The sequence below is a fragment of the Ascidia mentula genome, chromosome 3 (assembly GCF_947561715.1).
Source record: "Ascidia mentula chromosome 3, kaAscMent1.1, whole genome shotgun sequence".
NCBI lineage: Eukaryota > Metazoa > Chordata > Ascidiacea > Phlebobranchia > Ascidiidae > Ascidia > Ascidia mentula.
In genome coordinates, this window is record NC_138568.1 from 1,295,243 (window position 1) to 1,313,490 (window position 18,248).

At 39.3% G+C, this 18,248-nt stretch overlaps 2 protein-coding genes across 3 annotated transcripts; both read right to left on the minus strand.

Annotated features, from left to right (window-relative positions):
- Positions 1-465: 465 nt before the first annotated feature.
- Positions 466-8,841, minus strand: LOC145894948 (integrin alpha-M-like). Of its 2 annotated transcripts, XM_082983671.1 has the most exons (27): positions 8,679-8,841; positions 8,288-8,424; positions 7,920-7,978; positions 7,556-7,673; positions 7,085-7,220; positions 6,719-6,822; positions 6,439-6,619; positions 6,030-6,211; positions 5,810-5,877; positions 5,568-5,727; positions 4,959-5,044; positions 4,488-4,733; positions 4,156-4,362; positions 3,773-4,073; positions 3,430-3,572; positions 3,065-3,276; positions 2,867-3,008; positions 2,637-2,738; positions 2,452-2,540; positions 2,307-2,396; positions 2,111-2,213; positions 1,746-1,856; positions 1,544-1,675; positions 1,280-1,393; positions 1,127-1,213; positions 892-1,026; positions 466-716 (listed from the first exon to the last, which is right to left on the minus strand). In XM_082983671.1, the coding sequence occupies exons 1-27, from the start codon at positions 8,825-8,827 to the stop codon at positions 624-626; spliced, it is 3,687 nt and encodes a 1,228-aa protein (XP_082839797.1). In that variant the 5' UTR covers positions 8,828-8,841; the 3' UTR covers positions 466-623. The 2 variants fall into 2 exon arrangements, with proteins under 2 accessions (XP_082839797.1, XP_082839798.1); XM_082983672.1 differs by lacking the exon at positions 8,288-8,424 and having other exon boundaries at positions 8,679-8,720.
- Positions 8,842-10,064: 1,223 nt separating this feature from the next.
- LOC145894649 (uncharacterized) lies at positions 10,065-11,233 on the minus strand. The gene is made up of 5 exons (XM_082983280.1): positions 11,225-11,233; positions 10,801-10,932; positions 10,537-10,650; positions 10,403-10,489; positions 10,065-10,217 (listed from the first exon to the last, which is right to left on the minus strand). Exons 1-5 carry the CDS (start codon positions 11,231-11,233, stop codon positions 10,065-10,067), a joined length of 495 nt encoding a protein of 164 aa, XP_082839406.1.
- Positions 11,234-18,248: the final 7,015 nt, after the last annotated feature.

Genomic DNA, 18,248 nt, shown 5'->3' on the forward strand with positions numbered 1-18,248 from the left:
AGGAAATTTGGTAACAGATTACCGCATTTTTAAAGTCCAGCAAACGTACCTTTGCAGGGTGTTACAAAGTTTAAAAAGCAAGAGTGTTGTTGCCAAGACAACGTGTTGTGTTCAGTATACAAAAATAGAGTTTTTACTATTTGAAAGCCTTCACAAATACGATTTCATGAGAACTATAAATTAAACAACATTAAAATACATGCGATAAAGTCTGTTTATTTGTGCAAAGAGTCGCAAAATATTTGGGGCGATATCAAAGACCAGGCAGAACAAAGACATAATTGTTGTGATTACGTGACAATGGAGACTTTTAATGCAAATGTTACAAACACAAGAACACGAGCAAAAGTCAGCGTGCGAATGAGAAACAGTTAAAAGCGGTTTCAAAATACCGAATTTCAACAAAATATTAAAATAATTCGAATTATAATTCTACAATGGAACCTACATATTTTTGTTGCGAGATTAGGGGAATAAAGGAAGTTACAGTAAAAACTACAAAAATATTAAACAAAATTAGTAACGTTACAGAATTCAGATCAAAAATGCACATTCACATTCAATCGACTAATGCAATCATCCATTGAACAATCCAAATTGGGGAAAACTATCTGTGTCTTTATTTATCCTTCAACTTCCTGCACTGTGCCTTCACCAGCATCCTCCTGAAGAGCTTCCTCTAACTTGTCTTTGTATTTGCTTTTGAAGAAACCAATCTAAGAAAAAAACATTAATAGCAAATTACGCATGCACAGATGTTTAGAATAAGCGGCATAAAACAAGCGCCAACACATTTAAGTCATGCCCAAGCACAAAAAATTGGAAAAACACCTAAATTATTAGAAACCATTATATATTGAGTGCAGGCTATAACATTGCACACAACCTCACCTTCCACAGAATTGGAATGAGGAGAGCCAATACCACCAGTCCTCCTACGCACCCGCCTATAATCACCCAGAGGTTTATTCCCTCCGACACTGGGCTAATTTCTGGAGCTTGGTAACTTTCAACTGTGGTTGAAACCTGAATATTTACATAACAGAAAGCAACTTTATAAACCACGGAGGTTTGATTATGTTGCAAAAACATCATAACATGTCACAAAACTAATTGTATATTGTACCTGAGAAGTATAATTTAGAGCTGGAAATATTGGAGCAGTAGATGTATCAAGTATGATCATCGATGCAAACGAGCTTTTCACATAACTCTGCATTCAATTACACGCGGATTTATTGCACAAAGGTTTCAATTTCGCTAGAAAGTGAAAACTTACCCCGACGAGGGATGGAGTCCAAACAACAAACCTGGCTTTCGCGACCAGTGACGTAAACACTTCTAGGTCGGTCACGTGACAGAGGATTGTACCGCATTTCGCGTTGTCGCAAGTCTGAAAGAATCGTTACGTAAGTTTATCACGTGTTTAAGAAAAAGACGATAAAATAGTTAAAACTCTGCAAAACTTCTACAGGCAGAGAATTTTCCAAATTGCATTAATCCAAATATAAATGGGAATACTAATTAGTAAATGGTAACTTACCACCATTTTTGGCAAAGGCTTTTCATATGCCGGCGGTAATCGCAGAGAGTGATTAAATTGCGTGTTGTTTGTTAGGGGAATTCCCAAAGTATTGATCATTCCGTTTGTCTCGCAAATGCATTTCGTCGGAGGCTAAAAATGATAAATATGCGAATGTCATTGAAACTCATTGCCTCGTCCCAGTGGTAATTCGTATTCTTACGGAGCAAGCAAGGTCGTATAAATAGAGAAGCTGGTATCCGCTTAAAGTCGTATCAGTCCACTTGAAAGTAAGTTTAGCGGACGAAAGCATTTGCTGTCCCTGATTGTAAATCTGTAACAAGATAGAAGCAATGTTACATTTTCCGAAACTCGTCAACCAAACGTGTTATGGAGGTTTGGGACCAAAAACGTGTGTGAAACGCTTTTGAAACCAAATATTCCTGTACGAACTTCAGTGTCATCCGTGCAATAGCTTTCGGTTCCTTTTACATTTAATATCGAAAACAAGGTGATGAACGTAAGCAATAACAATACGATACGATAATTTTAAATGTTTAGAATCTTCTTCTCTTCAATAATATTTACCGTAAACTTATGTTCGACCGGAGGCAAAATTGGATCATGGATGAAGTTGATGATTTTTCGGGATCTTGTGTGATTAAAAATTACGGAGTCGGTTGAAGTTTGACTGCAACCAACAAAAACGTAATGTAGCAGACGGTTTGTAGGTTTGCTGTAAAGAGTAGGTATTGCATCATGACAAGACAACCCAAATCCTCACCTGCTAACTATGAGAGTAACGTCGTATTTTACCCCTCTCTTGAAGTTGAAATTGTTGTTAGAAGTGTTTGGATCAACAGAGTTTTCATACCTAAAAGCAGCACTTTTCCTTGAAACCTCATAAAATGCTTTATTTCATGACTTACCCTGATCCAACTCGTCCCTCTATGACGAGTTTGTCCACTGATGCTTTGCGGGTCAGAGATTGAAAAGCGTAACGTAGTTCAACCAAGCACTAAAACCAACAAGATATTAACTTTTAATCATGACTGTCATTGCCAAAAGAAACTTATGTTGTTATGTACACGTTTCTGCTACTTAGCCTATCTACCTCACTGCCAACAGGCATTACTGATCGTGATGACGTAAGGGTAACCACCGCTTTTCCGTTGATGCTTTCTGTGGTTAAAAGCTGGGCGCAGTCAGAGATAATCTGCACAGATTTAAAATAAATGTTAGAGTGAAATTTTCGTATGACTCAAGTTGATTCATAGGAACTTCCTCCTTGTCTTGCTAGTTGTTATTTGTCGGACCCGAGTTATTATATGTTTTAATGTTTACCTGGCTCACTCTTATCATGGGAGAATCAACCTCAAGTTTTGTTGAAAACGCGTGATCTGGTCCGCGGTTGCTAATGGTAACGTTTACAGATAAAACGTCCTCCCCAGTTTTGATGACGTAGGCTTCACTACTCGGTTGAATCCTACGATTGTAACTCGTTGGTTCGGGTTAAATCTTAACAAACAATCGAGTACTCACGAGTAAGCTACGTCCAAGGTCAGGTCGCTTGTGCACGTGGAGTTGTTTCCTTGACAACGGTTATCGATTAGCCAATCAGCGTGCGCAGAATTATCGCTAAGTGGGTCGATGACTGGTGACATATGACGGTTTTGGTGCTGACTCGAAAAGTCGTACGAAAAAGTCACTCTTATGGGGTCTGTTAGGCCCCCTTTTCTCAGAAGCTCAGCCGCCTGGTGAAGAAAATGATAAGATTTAACAAAATGGAATCTTACCTTCCCCGTGAAAGTTTGCATTCGAAAGCATAAACAGGTTTGTTTGCTGAATACGTTGTCGAGCAAATACAAACTTTGCGTACCGATTACAAGGATTCAACTTTTACTCACATTGAGTCGAACGTTGTAGCTCCGACATAGTTCCGATGACGTCACATACTCTTGGGAGGAAGTGGTGTCGTTGCCTAGCAACACAACTCTCGGAGATTCGGTGGTTTCGGTGAGACTGTCCAACTTAAACCTCGTAACCATGTCTGAAAAATGTTATGAATTAAAGTGATGAAGTGTATCCCCGCAGAACTGATTAGCCGTGAATGACGTCATGAAGCAAAATAAATTGCGATGTCACGAACCTGTCTATAGTCCTTGACCTTAATTAAACAACCTTGGCCGACGTTTGTGGACCTTAAAACTTTTATGTTATAATTATCATCAAAATTTGCTAAACACTTACCGTATCTCCTTCTGTAAGACCTTCTCTGTGAAGCCCTTATGCAAGTCTTAAACACAGCACATGGTTTAATGACGTCATTTAGACACCTAATGACATCAATTTTCGCCGGGCGCACTGTAACTCTCGCTGTGACGTCAACAATGGGTCTGGCTCGCAGCACAATAACTGTGTCACTAGATGGAGCTCCAACCAACACGTCTGTGTATAGGTTGTGGTCAAAGTCAGACCCACGTGACTCCAATTTCCCCAGAGAGTAACCAAAGTTCACCAGTGATGGCGCAACGGAGCTTCCCTCTATTCTCTACATAGAAATGTTTTGTCGTTATGTTTCTATACAGTTTTACCACGTATTCCTCGTCAAACGTCACAAACTGTACCAATACCTGCTTACGAGCATCGGACAAACCATTGGCGCTTGCGTAGTAAACGTAAATTGCTCCACTTTTAGATGACGTCATTGATTCTCCCGGTGCACCGACGATGACGTCATCGTAACCGTTAAGATCTACGTCACCGACGGCTTCCATGGAAAACCCAAAGCGCGCTCGGTTAGCGTTGCTCCCTTGCAAGATCAACGTGCTGGAATTTACCTAAATAAATGCTGTGGTTTCATTAAACCAACATAAAAACTGCAATGTTGTTTATTTGGTGTATTTGAAGCGTTTTTCACATTTGCTTAAACATGGTTGTAATATATATGTGAACAAGCACTTACCCAGTTGTATGGACCCGGACTAACTGGGTCATTCATATACACGAAAACACGTCCTTGATCATAGCTAACTTGCTCAGAGTAGAGAGGAGCTGATACAAGGAGATCGTCGTAACCGTCACCGTTAACATCTGACGCCAACACTGAATGACCGAAGTAAGCTCCTATCTGCCACATTCTTTCATGGGGATGGATGGAGAAATGATCACGTTTGGGATTTTGAATATCTAATGACGCCAGGATGATGACCTTCAAGTCAAGGTTAATTATTTGGGTTTGATCGGATTGCATAATATGTTACTCAGAAGTCAAAGTTACCAAAGTAAAAGGGTCAGCTCTTAGAAGTGATGTTAAATATGTAAAAGCAAAAATCTTTACAAATACCGTTTTCTGTGTCTGACTGTTACAAGTTATGGCGGTATTTCAGTTCGTTATTGAATAAAAAATTGTTTTTATTTAACTGATACTGAATACCTGTCCTTTTGAATGGTATCTTGGTGATCCACTGACAGCAAATCTCCACAAGCCACCGAAAAAATTCCCAATTGTTGTTGAGTATCCTGTCATTGTTTAGCAGTTATTCACTTTCCAACTTTACAAGGTATTAGCTACCGCAAGATTGGGATGTGGTTTTATGGCTACCTCTCCTGACAACAACTTTTCTAAAACAGGGTTCGGCATCTATTTGATTGCAGCGTGCCAGTTGACAAATTATGACAAAGTCTTGATAACGCATTTCGAAATTTCTGTGTTTTCAATACACACACTGAAATATGTTGACCCTTTCAGTGCGTGTTTCAGTGTCCTTTGACCCTTTTCTTAGTTGCAATTTTCAGAATTAAATTGTTTATTCCTGGACATTTAGGCACCTTCCCTGCACAACAAAATCCGGACAAGGAAAATATATAGTGAGGTAGGTTTGTACATTTCAAACTTGTAAATCTCTAAGCGTGCTATGTGAATAATGACCTCGCGTGCCAAGCTTGACCTGTCGACTCCTGTTTTAAACTTTGAATTGGACATGTGCTATGCAAATGCGGATTTATATAACATTACGTTGCACTTGTTTCGATTCCTGCTTACCTATATAGGAATCTCTGAGGTGGGTGATGTTCTCTGGACTCATTATTGTTTCAAGACCGGTGAGGTTGAGAAGATCGGCTGGACGAGAGATTGAATTGTAGAAAGCGAAAGATCCTGCTCTGTCGTACGATCCCGCCATCCCCGTTGCCACGTAACCCTCCTGGAGGTTTTGAAAGTAAAAAAAATTAAATATCTAATGTACGATAAAAGATATTTAGTTAGGTTCTAAAAAAACTGCTTACTGGTGTCGAAGAAGTTGAGATGCCAAAAATGCAGCTGGTGAATTTCGACGTTTCGTTGCTCGCAGAACCTTGATCATAAAAATATGAATTCCGATTATTTTATTAACTGAGAAATCAATAAGAACGCTAGACACACTATCGGGCCACTAGCTCATTATTGGACAATTCGCTCCGATATGCCTCAGGAAAATTGAATTAAACAAACAATGTTACAGCTCACCTTCAAGTTGAACCGAAGCAGTTTCCTTTATAACGTTTTTCAGCGTTCCCAGAATTGTATCCAATTTGCTGAAGTCGTTCACCTCCAGTACATGTTCTGTGTTGTTATTGGCCATGTCCATCAGTTGTCCGCGAACCACTTCTCTACCAATTCCAACCGCTACCATAATGACTCCTTCTTTTCTGCAAACACCGGATAAATAAGTAATGTTTAAGAAATATTGAGCCTTGTATCATATATTTTTCACAACTTGCACGAATCCGTTAAAGTAGCACTATTACTCAATCCGACCAAAATATAAATATATTTTATTGTCTTATTTCACTGCAATGCGTCGTAACTATTTTATGTGTTGGTTACCTTTTCGTACTATTATTCCTCAACACGGTTTCGAAACAAATGTGCACACCTTGCGTTCTGACTTGCCGTTTCCGCCAGCTCTCTGTCTGATTGACCGTCAGTCATTACAATCATTAGTTGTGGAATATTTTCGAAAGTTTTCGCTTTATTTTTGAATTCCACCACCGCCAAATCGATTCCCAGATGTGTACTGGTTCCTCCTCCCTTGTACCCGATGTTGAGAACCAATCCTGATGATAAAAATGAGTTAATTGTTCTTTTCCTGGGTGAATACCTATTCGTTTCCTAAAAGTAAGTTAATTAATAACAGTCAGTTTTGCAGGACATACTTTGTATGGTAGAGAAACGGCGTGCCACCAGCGGAACGGCCAATGTAGTTCTGGAGGCAAACTTAACAACTCCAACTCTTATGTCTCCAGCATTAATAGAAGCGCTGCAAAGTTGGCAAACACTAAAATTACGATCCTGTAAGTCATACAGCTATTGTACTGGTGTCGTGCTGTAGTACTTTTCTGATTACATCAACTACTTGTAGCAATAATTTAATACAAAAAGCAACCGCTGCGTTTTAGATTTTGCATTGTAAGTTATGACGTCTAAAATTATTTATGTGGCATGTCATGAAATATGGCCTGCTTTGCACAAAAGACTTTGGCCATATTGTATGAAAAGACCTGTACACGTTGGTAACGCACCTGAATCCATCAAGCACTTTGTTTATCCACTTAAGGGCAATTTCGTAATTATAGGATCCAACACTTCCTGATTCGTCGACCACAAACATGATATCAACAACTGTTTTCCCTGTCTTGTTGGTCGGACAAGAGAGCCCTGAAAACAAAACAAAAACATATGCTTTTCAGACACTGGTACACAGGAACATCACGTGTTTCCACAATATTCTGCTTATTCCATCTCCAAAAAGAATACCAATATATTACAACAACCTGCATTTATCTTGACAAGAAAATACACGACGTAGTAAGCGGTGAAATGTGTGATAATTCATTGACATTCGAGATCATAGTGAAAGTCTGACAAAAGTGTTTATAACTTTTTGCCGGTTTTAAATGTTGGCTTCACACTGGTGATTAGATTAACGCAATAAACATGTTAAGGTTTTTCTTGGCCATTTTGGACCTGAGGCAAAGGCAGTCCACTCTAACCTGCTTCGCAAGGGTTGGTTACTTCCCTTATGGTATTTCCCAACTGATAACACGAACCAAGCATCCAGGTTTGGGCATTTCCATGTCGGCACTGAAAGGTGTAACTCGGCGCGCAGGCCTGAATATGACAGGGAAAGTTTGTAGAGTTTCATATTAAACACTCTGTGTTTGATTCACCAAACCGTTTGGAACATACTAGTTTACCCTTGCTGTGTTCATTTATTTTGATATCTGTGATGTTTCGAATGGCAGTGATGCAAAGTGAATTTAACAAACCAAAAAATATACAGGGAAAAATCAAAATTTATGCGTTGCATCAATTATAGTGATTTGCGTTGTTTAAAATTAGTTTTGCAAAACTTACCAGCGTCCTGCGTGGATTCTTTGTGCTGGTCATGGACAATCCGAAAGAACCATTTTTGCCTGTAAAGTTGAAACAATTATGTTTTTTAACTTAGCGGACCGTAAAATCCGAACGTGGAAGGGTTTGATTTCGAATTTTGTATAAAAAAAACTTATTCATGTCCTCACAATGCTATCATAACTAATTTCAAAGTCTTTTCGAATGTACATTTTTGGCCTATTATTGAGCATTATGGAAATTATATTAAGCGTGTCGTGCGCCACATCCAGCAAAGGTAATAATTATATGTGCCAAAAAAAAACGTTTTTTTGCATGAAAATTAATTCTGCACCTTTCCAAGACCAACATCTCGAACATTGTCAACTAACCTGTGGTGAATTTGTTAAAGCAAATCTTTTTTCCGGGGTTTGAAGCGTCAAGGAAACAATTGAAAACTGCCCCAGGACTAATCGATTTAGGGGAATACCCATACCGAGGAGCGCCGATGTAAATATGGGAAATAGGACTGAAAAATAGCGGTTGTAATGCTAGTTTATGGACAGCTTTCGTGCATGCCTTACATGCCTTATTTTACCCGTAAATATCGGTCACATTCTTTGCGTCAAAACCCTAAGTGGCTTGATGGGGCAATTGCAGACCTAACAAATTAAACCAAAGTTCTTAAACGCCATTCTTTTCTCGAGGCTATCCAAGTGAATAAATTGTTTTTAATTTAATGTAACGCCATAATGCATCAAGCAACGTAAATCCTAACCTTACCGTGTTTTCTTCACGACCATGGATGCCCCGAAGTGGATTTTGGCCGAACCAGACGGTTTGATCAAAGTTACCGATCTGGTTTCAATGTTTTGAGTTGAGGCGGTTTTTGCGAGGAGGCATAAACACATAATAAATACGCAGACCTGCATATCTCTGTATTGCTTTACAACCTTACTGCTTAAAAGTAATTATAAGGTCTTTATTGCCTATTAATAAATCCACTGAATGATTTCCTCGTATCACTCAACTAATGACCCTCTAAACACTTTCCTATGCTAGAGGGAACAAAGCTTGGAAAGGGTATAATTCACGGTAAAAAACACAATGCGGAAATCACCACGTCTTTCGCCTGAGACCAAATTTGCTTTTGTATGGTAGCTGATGGGTGCAACGGTAGTGCATAAACCTCATTGTCGTGACAATAAAGGAAGTGAAATAGAAAGAAACAATTGCGATCCTGTTTCAATGTTTTGAGTTGAGGCGGTTCTTGAAACGCTTTCCTATGCCAGAGGTCTTTATTGCCCATGTGTTTTTCTGTCGCAGTAGTTTCGATTGTTAATTCCTCTGAACGATTTCCACTAATTCGAAGGAACGCTACGTAATTAATTATGCTTCAAAACCGTTTTCTTTCCTGGAGGAAAAACCCTTATGATTTTCCATAGCAGTAACTCTCAGCATCCAGTGACGTATTTATCATTCACAAAATGCCACAAAAACTCCCAAAAAATATCCCCTGTGTTCAACAAATATGATTCGCTTTCTTGTGCAAACGGAAATATCAGACAAACTGGAAACCACGGAATAATTCTCATGTATGGTGCTATTTTGCTGCCATGCTGACTAATTAATCGGAATTGCTCTTTTGGCACTTTCTAAAGTGTTTATTGAAACCTTAAGTGCCAGAAGAGCAATTCCGATTAATAATTCTCATGCTTTAAAAATTTAATGAAATAAAATTGGAATCGAAGAGACTCCATTGTCGCTCGATGCCACTTTTTCGAACGGTAGCTACTTCGTTTTTATCAACACAACAGCTAAAAACATGAACTTCGCAGAAGTAAGAATACCAACGGAATTCAAATCATTTTTTGAAATCGCGAAACATTCCACGAACTTCGTGAAGCTCACCATGCAATCCAATATTAATCCAACACTATGCAGAACTTCCGGTCTTTCATTTTAGTACCCGGTAACTTTATCGGAGTTACTGAAGACAATGGCGTTTTGCCGTGACAATGCAGAACGTGGAAATAGCAAAGGGTTTAAACAGAACCTCAACTGACAGGAAATAATCCACAGGCGAACAGACAATTCAGTGGCAACTAGCCAACAGGTCAGCCGACCTTCATTTGAGACTATTTGCGCTAGCATCATTGCGACAAATTGTCAGGAAAGCCGAGTACCCTGCACTACCTTACACAGGCCTGCAACTATGAGAGTCAACGCTCCAAGAACTCCACCTATAATCAGCCCAACGTTTATTCCCTCCGACACTGGGCTTACTTCTAGGGCTTGGTAATTCTTAACCGAGGTGGAAACCTAAATGTTAACAGCAAAAAAATAAAACAAATGCATGCAGACGAGAATATCCACATGCAAATATAATAAAAACCGCCAAGGACAATATTACGAAAAGTATCGCGTTATTTTATGTGATACAACGATTCCAATAGGTAGATATTGTTTTATATCATATATGTAAGAACACTGATTGTATTGTGCACCTGAGAAGAATTGTTTTGAGATGGAGATATTGGAGATAAAGATGTATCAAGCACGACCATTGATATTAACGAGCTGTCCACATAACTCTGCAATGCAACACACACGGCTATTTATCTTACAATTTGAAACTTACCCCGACGAGGGATGGAGTCCAAACAACAAACCTGGCTTTCACGACCAGTGACGTAAACACTTTCAGGTCGGTCACGTGACAGAGGATTGTACCGCATTTCGCGTTGTCGCAAGTCTGGAGGAATCGTTACGTAAGTTTATCACGTGTTTAAGAAAAAGACGATAAAATAATTAAAACTCTACAAAACTTCTACAGGCAGAGAACTTTCCAAATTGCAATAATCCAAATATAAATGGGAATACTAATTAGTAAATGGTAACTTACCACCATTTTTGGCAAAGGCTCTTCATCTGCCGGCGGAAATCGCAGAGTGTGATTAAATTGCGTGTTGTTTGTTAGGGGAATTCTCAAAGCTTTGACATTTCCGTTCGTCTCGCAAATGCATTTCGTCGGAGCCTGAAAAACAGATAAATATGCGAATGTCATTGAAACTCATTGCCTCGTCCCAGTGGTAATTTGTATTCTTACGGAGCAAGCAAGGTCGTATAAATAGAGCAGCTGATATCCGCTCAAAGTCTTATCAGTCCACTTGAACGCAAGTTTGGAACGGCGGAAGCCTTATTATCAGTTGCCGAGTGCCGATGAAAGTAGAACAGTAGATGTAAGGAAGTCAAATAAAACAGTAAAGCAACACACAAAGCGGTCCACGGAAGACTGAAATAGGCTTCTGCCACACAACTAGCCGTACATTATACATTCTTAGATGCATATTTCTCTTTATACAGAGGTCTGACGCAATAAGATTTGCGTTGAAATGAAACAAACATGCAATGTATGTAAATATAGTCTTGCGTGTGCCAGGTTTTTCCGGTATACAGCAGATCGCTTGTGTTGCTCCTTCAAGCGTATAGTCGCCAGGCTGCAGCATCGGAAATTATTGAAATGTTTGGTTGGTTTTTGTTGCTTATTTTTGCTCGCACGTCACAAGGTTACTTGGCAGGTGGGTGAGGTTTATGTTTGATTCAAGCTGATCAAACAATTGAAATTTTTAATTTCACATTTCACAAATGTATATTTAGAAAGTAATTAAATCAACTACTTGCGGCCAGACGTTAGTTATGGGAAGGACATTATATCCCAGTTTGGCGCTAGTTTATCTCTTCACAGTTTTTTGAACATTTATGTCGTTGGAAATATTGTTTCTAATGAATTTCCAACTATTTCAGTGACGTCATACGGCATCGTCCCTGTTACGAACGAAACGACGCCATCTCACGTTTGGTCTGAGGGAATTCCAAGCATATCTTTTGAAATAAGCGCAAAACTCAACTACACACCAGGAGATAACCATACCTACGAGTGGTGTTTCAATATGGGATCTTTCACATTCTACATATTGAGAGCCTCCCCTTTGGGATATTGCGATGGGTCTTTATATCCAACGTTGTTTTCGCTCAACCTAACAGTTACAACTCACACCTGCCGGGGTAACTTGAATGTGGATGTGACATTTTTCAATCCATCGTCTGCTTCCATCGATCGGAATCTTTCCTTTGGGCTCACGCCCAAGTGTTTGGACTACATGGCGCCGCCAGTTCGTTTTAAAGGTATTTATTTATTGTGGAAAATATATATTTATGTATTGCAATACATATTGCAGGCGTTTATTAGAGATAATAAGAGCTTGCCGAAAAGTAACAATGCATAGTCGCTGTATTGGATTTGAAATGTAGTATCATCAAAAAAACAAAATATACAAAAATATTTATGTCTTAATAATACCTGAAGTCTTTTTTTTATTACGCTGGTATGTCGCATACTCAGTTTGTATTGTTGCTTTGAAAGCAATGATGGACGCAAAACACCAAAAAAACACGTCACACAAGGCGTTATAGCCAATATATGTTGTACGTTTTTGCACTAACTAAGTATTTGACGTAATGAGTAAAAGATGTTGTTCTTTGCCAGATTGCCAATTGCCAACAACTGCGCTGGGTGTTAAGTATCCGATACCCCGCTATGTTTACGGTACACAGGCCAAAGTGGCTTGCGCGCCATACCTGACCTTTTTCCGAGACAACAAAGGCACATTGCATGCCACTGCCGGCTACGTTGATCTCACATGCGGCCCCAACGCCAAGTGGCTTCAAGGAGATGTAATTTGTCCCAAAGGTGAAAAACACATATATCATTATTGGATTTACCTTGTTTGTAAATATACTTACTTTCTTGGGAAACAAAGTACACACAGTAAAGAAAAAAGAAAAAAAATATTGCAACACATTCGTGTACAAACAGAAAAACGAAATTTCTTTTTGTTTTCAAAACAACCTTTCTCAAAATGCATTATGTTAAAAATGATGTTTAGGTTGGAAAAAGAGCGTTCTCCATGAAACTTAGTGACGCATTGTGATTTTTGGTCCTTTTCATACTTTTTAGTATTTTTCTGCTTAGAATTATACAACGTTGGGACGTACGGCAAGGAAGTAGATGTCGACTTCAACCAATCACTCGTCCTCTACTGCTCCAATACAAACTACACATATGTTACACTCAGCTTCGGCGCAAACCTGTACAAGGATCCTAAGGTAATTGCTGCAGCATCATCGTAAATGAAATTGTTATTTTTTGCACCCTCTTCATAGTTTAATAGCTGTACTGAATGTTGCACTTAAATTTGTATTTCTGTTTTTCTGGCACAAATAAACTTTTATTTACCAACGTTTCGCTTGCTTTCAATTGGGCATCATCACTGCAAAGCCATCAATTGAAACAGAATAATTGAAATATAATATTACTGGTGGCAATAGCAACACAATATTTAAACCTGCATGGAAAGCACGAAGGTTGCTGTGTTCTATGACGTAACCAATGAGGTTTTCAGATTGCTTGGGTTAACGTCACTCATTCGGAGGTGAATATTCGCAAGATCGCAAAATGCCTTTGGGAAGATCAAACAGGGACGGTCGTGGCCACAAGCAATCCGATCGCAGTCAATTGTAAGAAGCGACCTTTTATGACGTCCTGTTGGTAAAATCAGAAACGTATATGAACATAAATGAAACGAGCTGTGCAGTTAATGATCAGATCAAATGAATAAGTCACAAAATAATTGCAATGATCCGAAAGTATTTTTCTACTTTGTATTTTCAGTTGCAATAAACTTTCAACAAACATTCAATGCCTCGTTTGGCGACAGTCCTACCTACGTCATCCAACTAAACATGACGTCAGCTAATATTACGTACAATGAAGTCAGCATCACAAACCCAATTGGTGAGAACAAATACTTTGTGTTGGAGGATATAAGAGTTGAATTTGTGCTTTATCGTGAAGGTCGTCCAGTCAGAACATTTTACATTCGTGTTGGAAAATACGGAAAACAAGAAGTTGTCCTAACTATTATAAAAGTAAGTTGGTAGCAACACTTACATCTCTGGCCCAATGCTAGTTGTCAGTTGCTATATTGTGTTCTTATTTTACTGGCGGCGCCGACTTTATATCACTATACCATTGATCCAAATTCAATATCAATACATATTAAACAGCAAGACGTATCAGTCTCTTTTTGCATGACTGCTCACCTGTTGAAACGTTTAGTATCTCACAAAATTGTTTCAAAACTTCCAGTCGCAGTAATTAAGCGCCAACAACATTAATAATTTTTCGGACCAGATTTCTTCAACTGACATCGGTAGCTACACATTACAAATAAACCATCCGTCCCTACCAACCAAAACCATTCATTTTCACGTCGATCTGGTCATACACGTCACCGTCAATGACGTCATCACGATAATTTCTGTTGTAAGTTCCTTATTATTTCTGGGTGTTGTGATTGGACTGACGATTCATGTTTGCAAGATCAAGGAGAAGTACACGGGTAAGATGACGTGGTTTAAATTTGTTCGAGTAAAGTTATGTGGGAAATTGTGTGTAGTTGAATACAATTCGATGCAAGCTAACGTCACAGTTCTGACGCCTTGGCGTCAACGGCAACGAGTGTAGTAATGTGAAAACAATAAATTACGCAAACGCAATATAGAAGCGCGAAGTGCACGTTTTATTTTTACACTTGCGATAAAAACACACATTAATTTTGACAGTTCGCAATGAACGATTCTGGCCCATACTCTCTATTCTAATCACGTGATTACAACCATTTCCATGCTTAGCTTTTGATGTCATTTATGAAAACAATTATTATTGGCATCAGACGTAGAAAATACTTGGCCATAAGAAGGATTGTAAGATGTTTCACCATATGATATGTTACTAAATTAAAACGTAAATTTTTGAGTCACAATAGTTTTTGCATTTCAGTCGTGCGTCATCCAAGCACAGGAAACACGTAAGTGACGTCATTTATTACAACACTTGCTTAAATATAATTTTCTCAGGCGCTGAGCCAAGGAAAGAAATGCATGTACGTACTTTCCGCCGTTTGATAATTTAATCATTTTTGTCCCTCATGCATTGAATTTGGGCACAGTTTGTTCCGAATATTAACTATTTTACCGGTCTTTATTTGTCAATTAAACGGCAAAAACACATTTTAGTTGACATAACAATTCTTGCGATTAAAATAACATGAAACAGGCAGGGTTAAACATACGACGTGCTTTTTTTCTCTTTTAAAAAATCAGTCTTAACAGAATATAAACCTCGTTTATTAGCGGGAAAAGTCAGGTCTTCTTACAACGCAACCACAAAATCCGTGCTACTGAAGATAGAATCATGACGTTGTATTATTTTATTGAACATTAATTTATAAAAACAGTGATGACGTATTTCTTCCATCGATATCGGGAAGCAAACCGATACCAATCGTCGACGTCGACGCTCTGTCACAACGATCCACGATCATTTCCTCTATGGGAACCGTTAAAATGCAGGAGGACAATTATGAATGGGAACGTGAACATCTGGAAAGGGGAAGCACCCGTCGGGCATTTTCTTATTCCAGCATGGCTGCCTTGCGGAGCCCACATTATATAGAACCGAACAACGCAAGGTTTGTACGTCCGTGGCTTACGAATATGTTGGACGTGTGTTTGGCGCGTGGGCGTCATGTTGAAAGGTGTTTGTAATTTATAACTGTTTTAAACTAGTTAGCGTAAAACCCATGGATTGATCTTGTAGAATGTCTCTGGCGTGTTACGTCATCATCTGTACGCTCAGCATTAAAACTGAAATCAAATCTTGATAACTGTGAGAGGACTTCCCCGGGTAACATAGCTTTTACATGTCATTAAAATTTCTATGACATTTACGTGTTGTTGCATTTGTTGTTATCTCCCATGATGGATTCGAACATTCGAACGTGACATCTGGCTAGTTTAGCCACGATTAGATTTTCTACTCGTCGCGTTGCTAGTTCGATACTTTGTGGTTGTTGTTGCAGGGGTGAAAGTAGAACGTTTTCTTTAATAATATGACTAAATCTATTCTATATTTTGTGGTATATTTCAGCTTCCCGTACGAGAATAGCAGCAGTCTGAGAACGACTCCTGCTGCTCCGGACGTAGGGTGCTTACAATCTGACGGTTACTTGAAACCGATCAACGTTCCCGAGTCTGAATACGTTTACATCACCCAGGGCACGCGAAGCGAGGAAGCCAGATACGAAAATGAGGTTTTTAGTCGAACGCATTCATACCAGGAGAGCGGAGAGGATCAAAACCAATACGTGTCATTAAGTTGAACGCTTCATATATTTGCAGTGTTTCCAAAAATAATCCCCGCAGATTTTTGTTTCTGGAATGTACACCAATGGGGTTCCAACAGGGCTCAATATCTAAGCCTAACAAGTTTGGGTTACTGGTATGTCCAACTCGTGGCTATTTTATCATGAAAATAATTTGCATTTAAGCACGCCTAATCGTATTTCGTTTCGTTGGAAAGTTTATATTTCCAAACCTAACACAGGTTCGCTTTGCCCCCATAAATGTTCGGTCCCGACCAACTTTTCGGGCTGGTTGCGCCACTGCATCACATCAAATCGTTTCAGTATTGAATATTATGTTGACAACAAATAAACAAGAATTGTACGTTTTTTCATGGGATTTTCGTACTCAAGGCTTGCCAAAGATTACCAGTACCTGGCAAAGGTAGGGTTAATACATTACTACGCAAAGGCGATTTTCTGAAATGGTAAGTTAATTATTACGACAGTGTATTTGTCGGCGTGGTTTGTTGTATAAATAAAAAATCCTCACTTTTGAGAAGACTAAACACTTTACCTTGAGTACAGATTCGATAAAAAGTTATTTAATTTTATTTAAGCAATACTTCAAAATGCATTAACTGTAATTTAAAACATGAAAATCATTCACAAAGCATATGCAAAAGCGCAATGTTTGTATATTTGCGAAACGGTACACTTTATGTCCCAACAAAAATTATGTGTAAATCGACTTGGTTTGTCCAAACTTGCCGGTTAAAATGCTCGTCGGACCTCAGTTACACGAAGTATTCGCTAACAAACTTCTTCTCCGAAAAGCATTCTTTGTCTGTGCTCCTCTGCAACCAACAAATCCTCCAATTCTTCCTCATCAAAATCATCACCGGCATCGGCAACAACTAAGAACGGGACTACGAGATTACCTACGTCCACCAGAGCGTGGCGATACTCGGCCGTAATGCGATTACTGTACTCGGAGGGGGCCCACAAAAACAAAACGAGTCGTCGCACCCACAAGCCCTGGAACTGGAACGCGAATTGAAAAAGCAGCAAGCAGCATTCGTCGGGGAAGCAGAATTCGAGAAGTTCGTCGAATGATCTCAGTTGTTCGAATCTCAACACGCTTTCGATCACTCCCAAGTCGAAGTTGATTTTCAGTTTGCAGATCCTGTAGTTCCCCGTACTTTGTGCTATGTTCCGGCAGTCAACTCGAGCGTCATGACTCAGCATATATCTGTTCACCATTTCGACTGCCAATAGTTCGAGATACCGCACCTTCTTGGTGTTTTTGATCATTTTTGAGCCGCGAGTGACGTAAATTATACGCGGTTTGTCGCGACGCGTGGTGCAAATTACGTCACCGCTAGAGCTTTTTGCTTCACAATGATGTTCTGAATTCCCACGCAGCATTTTTGCTCGGATCAGTTTTGCTGAGTTGTTTACAATCCTTGACAGTCCCATGCTACATCTGCCTCAATGCTTAGAGCATTTGCCAACACCCGCCAATCCACTACACAATCCGACAGAAGCCAATCCTACACAAACCCATACTTTTTGAAACCCGGGGGCGGGTGGTTGTTTTTTTGCCACTGCGTCACTGAGCTACGTCATTTGACGTTTGCAAACTGTCATATTACGGTTTAGTAAACAAACAAGTCGTTGCAACTGTAGTAATTGTGTGGGCGACCTTACATCGTACCAAACGGCATAGTAAGTAATAAAACATAGTGGGTAATGTTAACAGACCATAAACCAACTTCGGTTGGTGATAATCTAACACAAGGCTACGTATGTCTGCGTTTCATGATATGTACGTTAGTTATAGGTCTTGACCGACAAAGACCTTGAGTACGTGGTGCATTTAGTATAAGAAGATCCTTTGGCGTTTAAAGCGTAGAAACATAGCGTACTAATGTTAATAATAAAGGTAAAGTGGGTTTGGTCAAATCAATTTTTCATTCACTGCAGGATGAATTCTGCAAACAATGGATGCAAATATCACCTTGGAGGGTCTAAGAAGGTACTCCATGATATATTATCGGTCTGCATCTATACGTAGAGATCATATGCACAGTAACGACATTGTGAG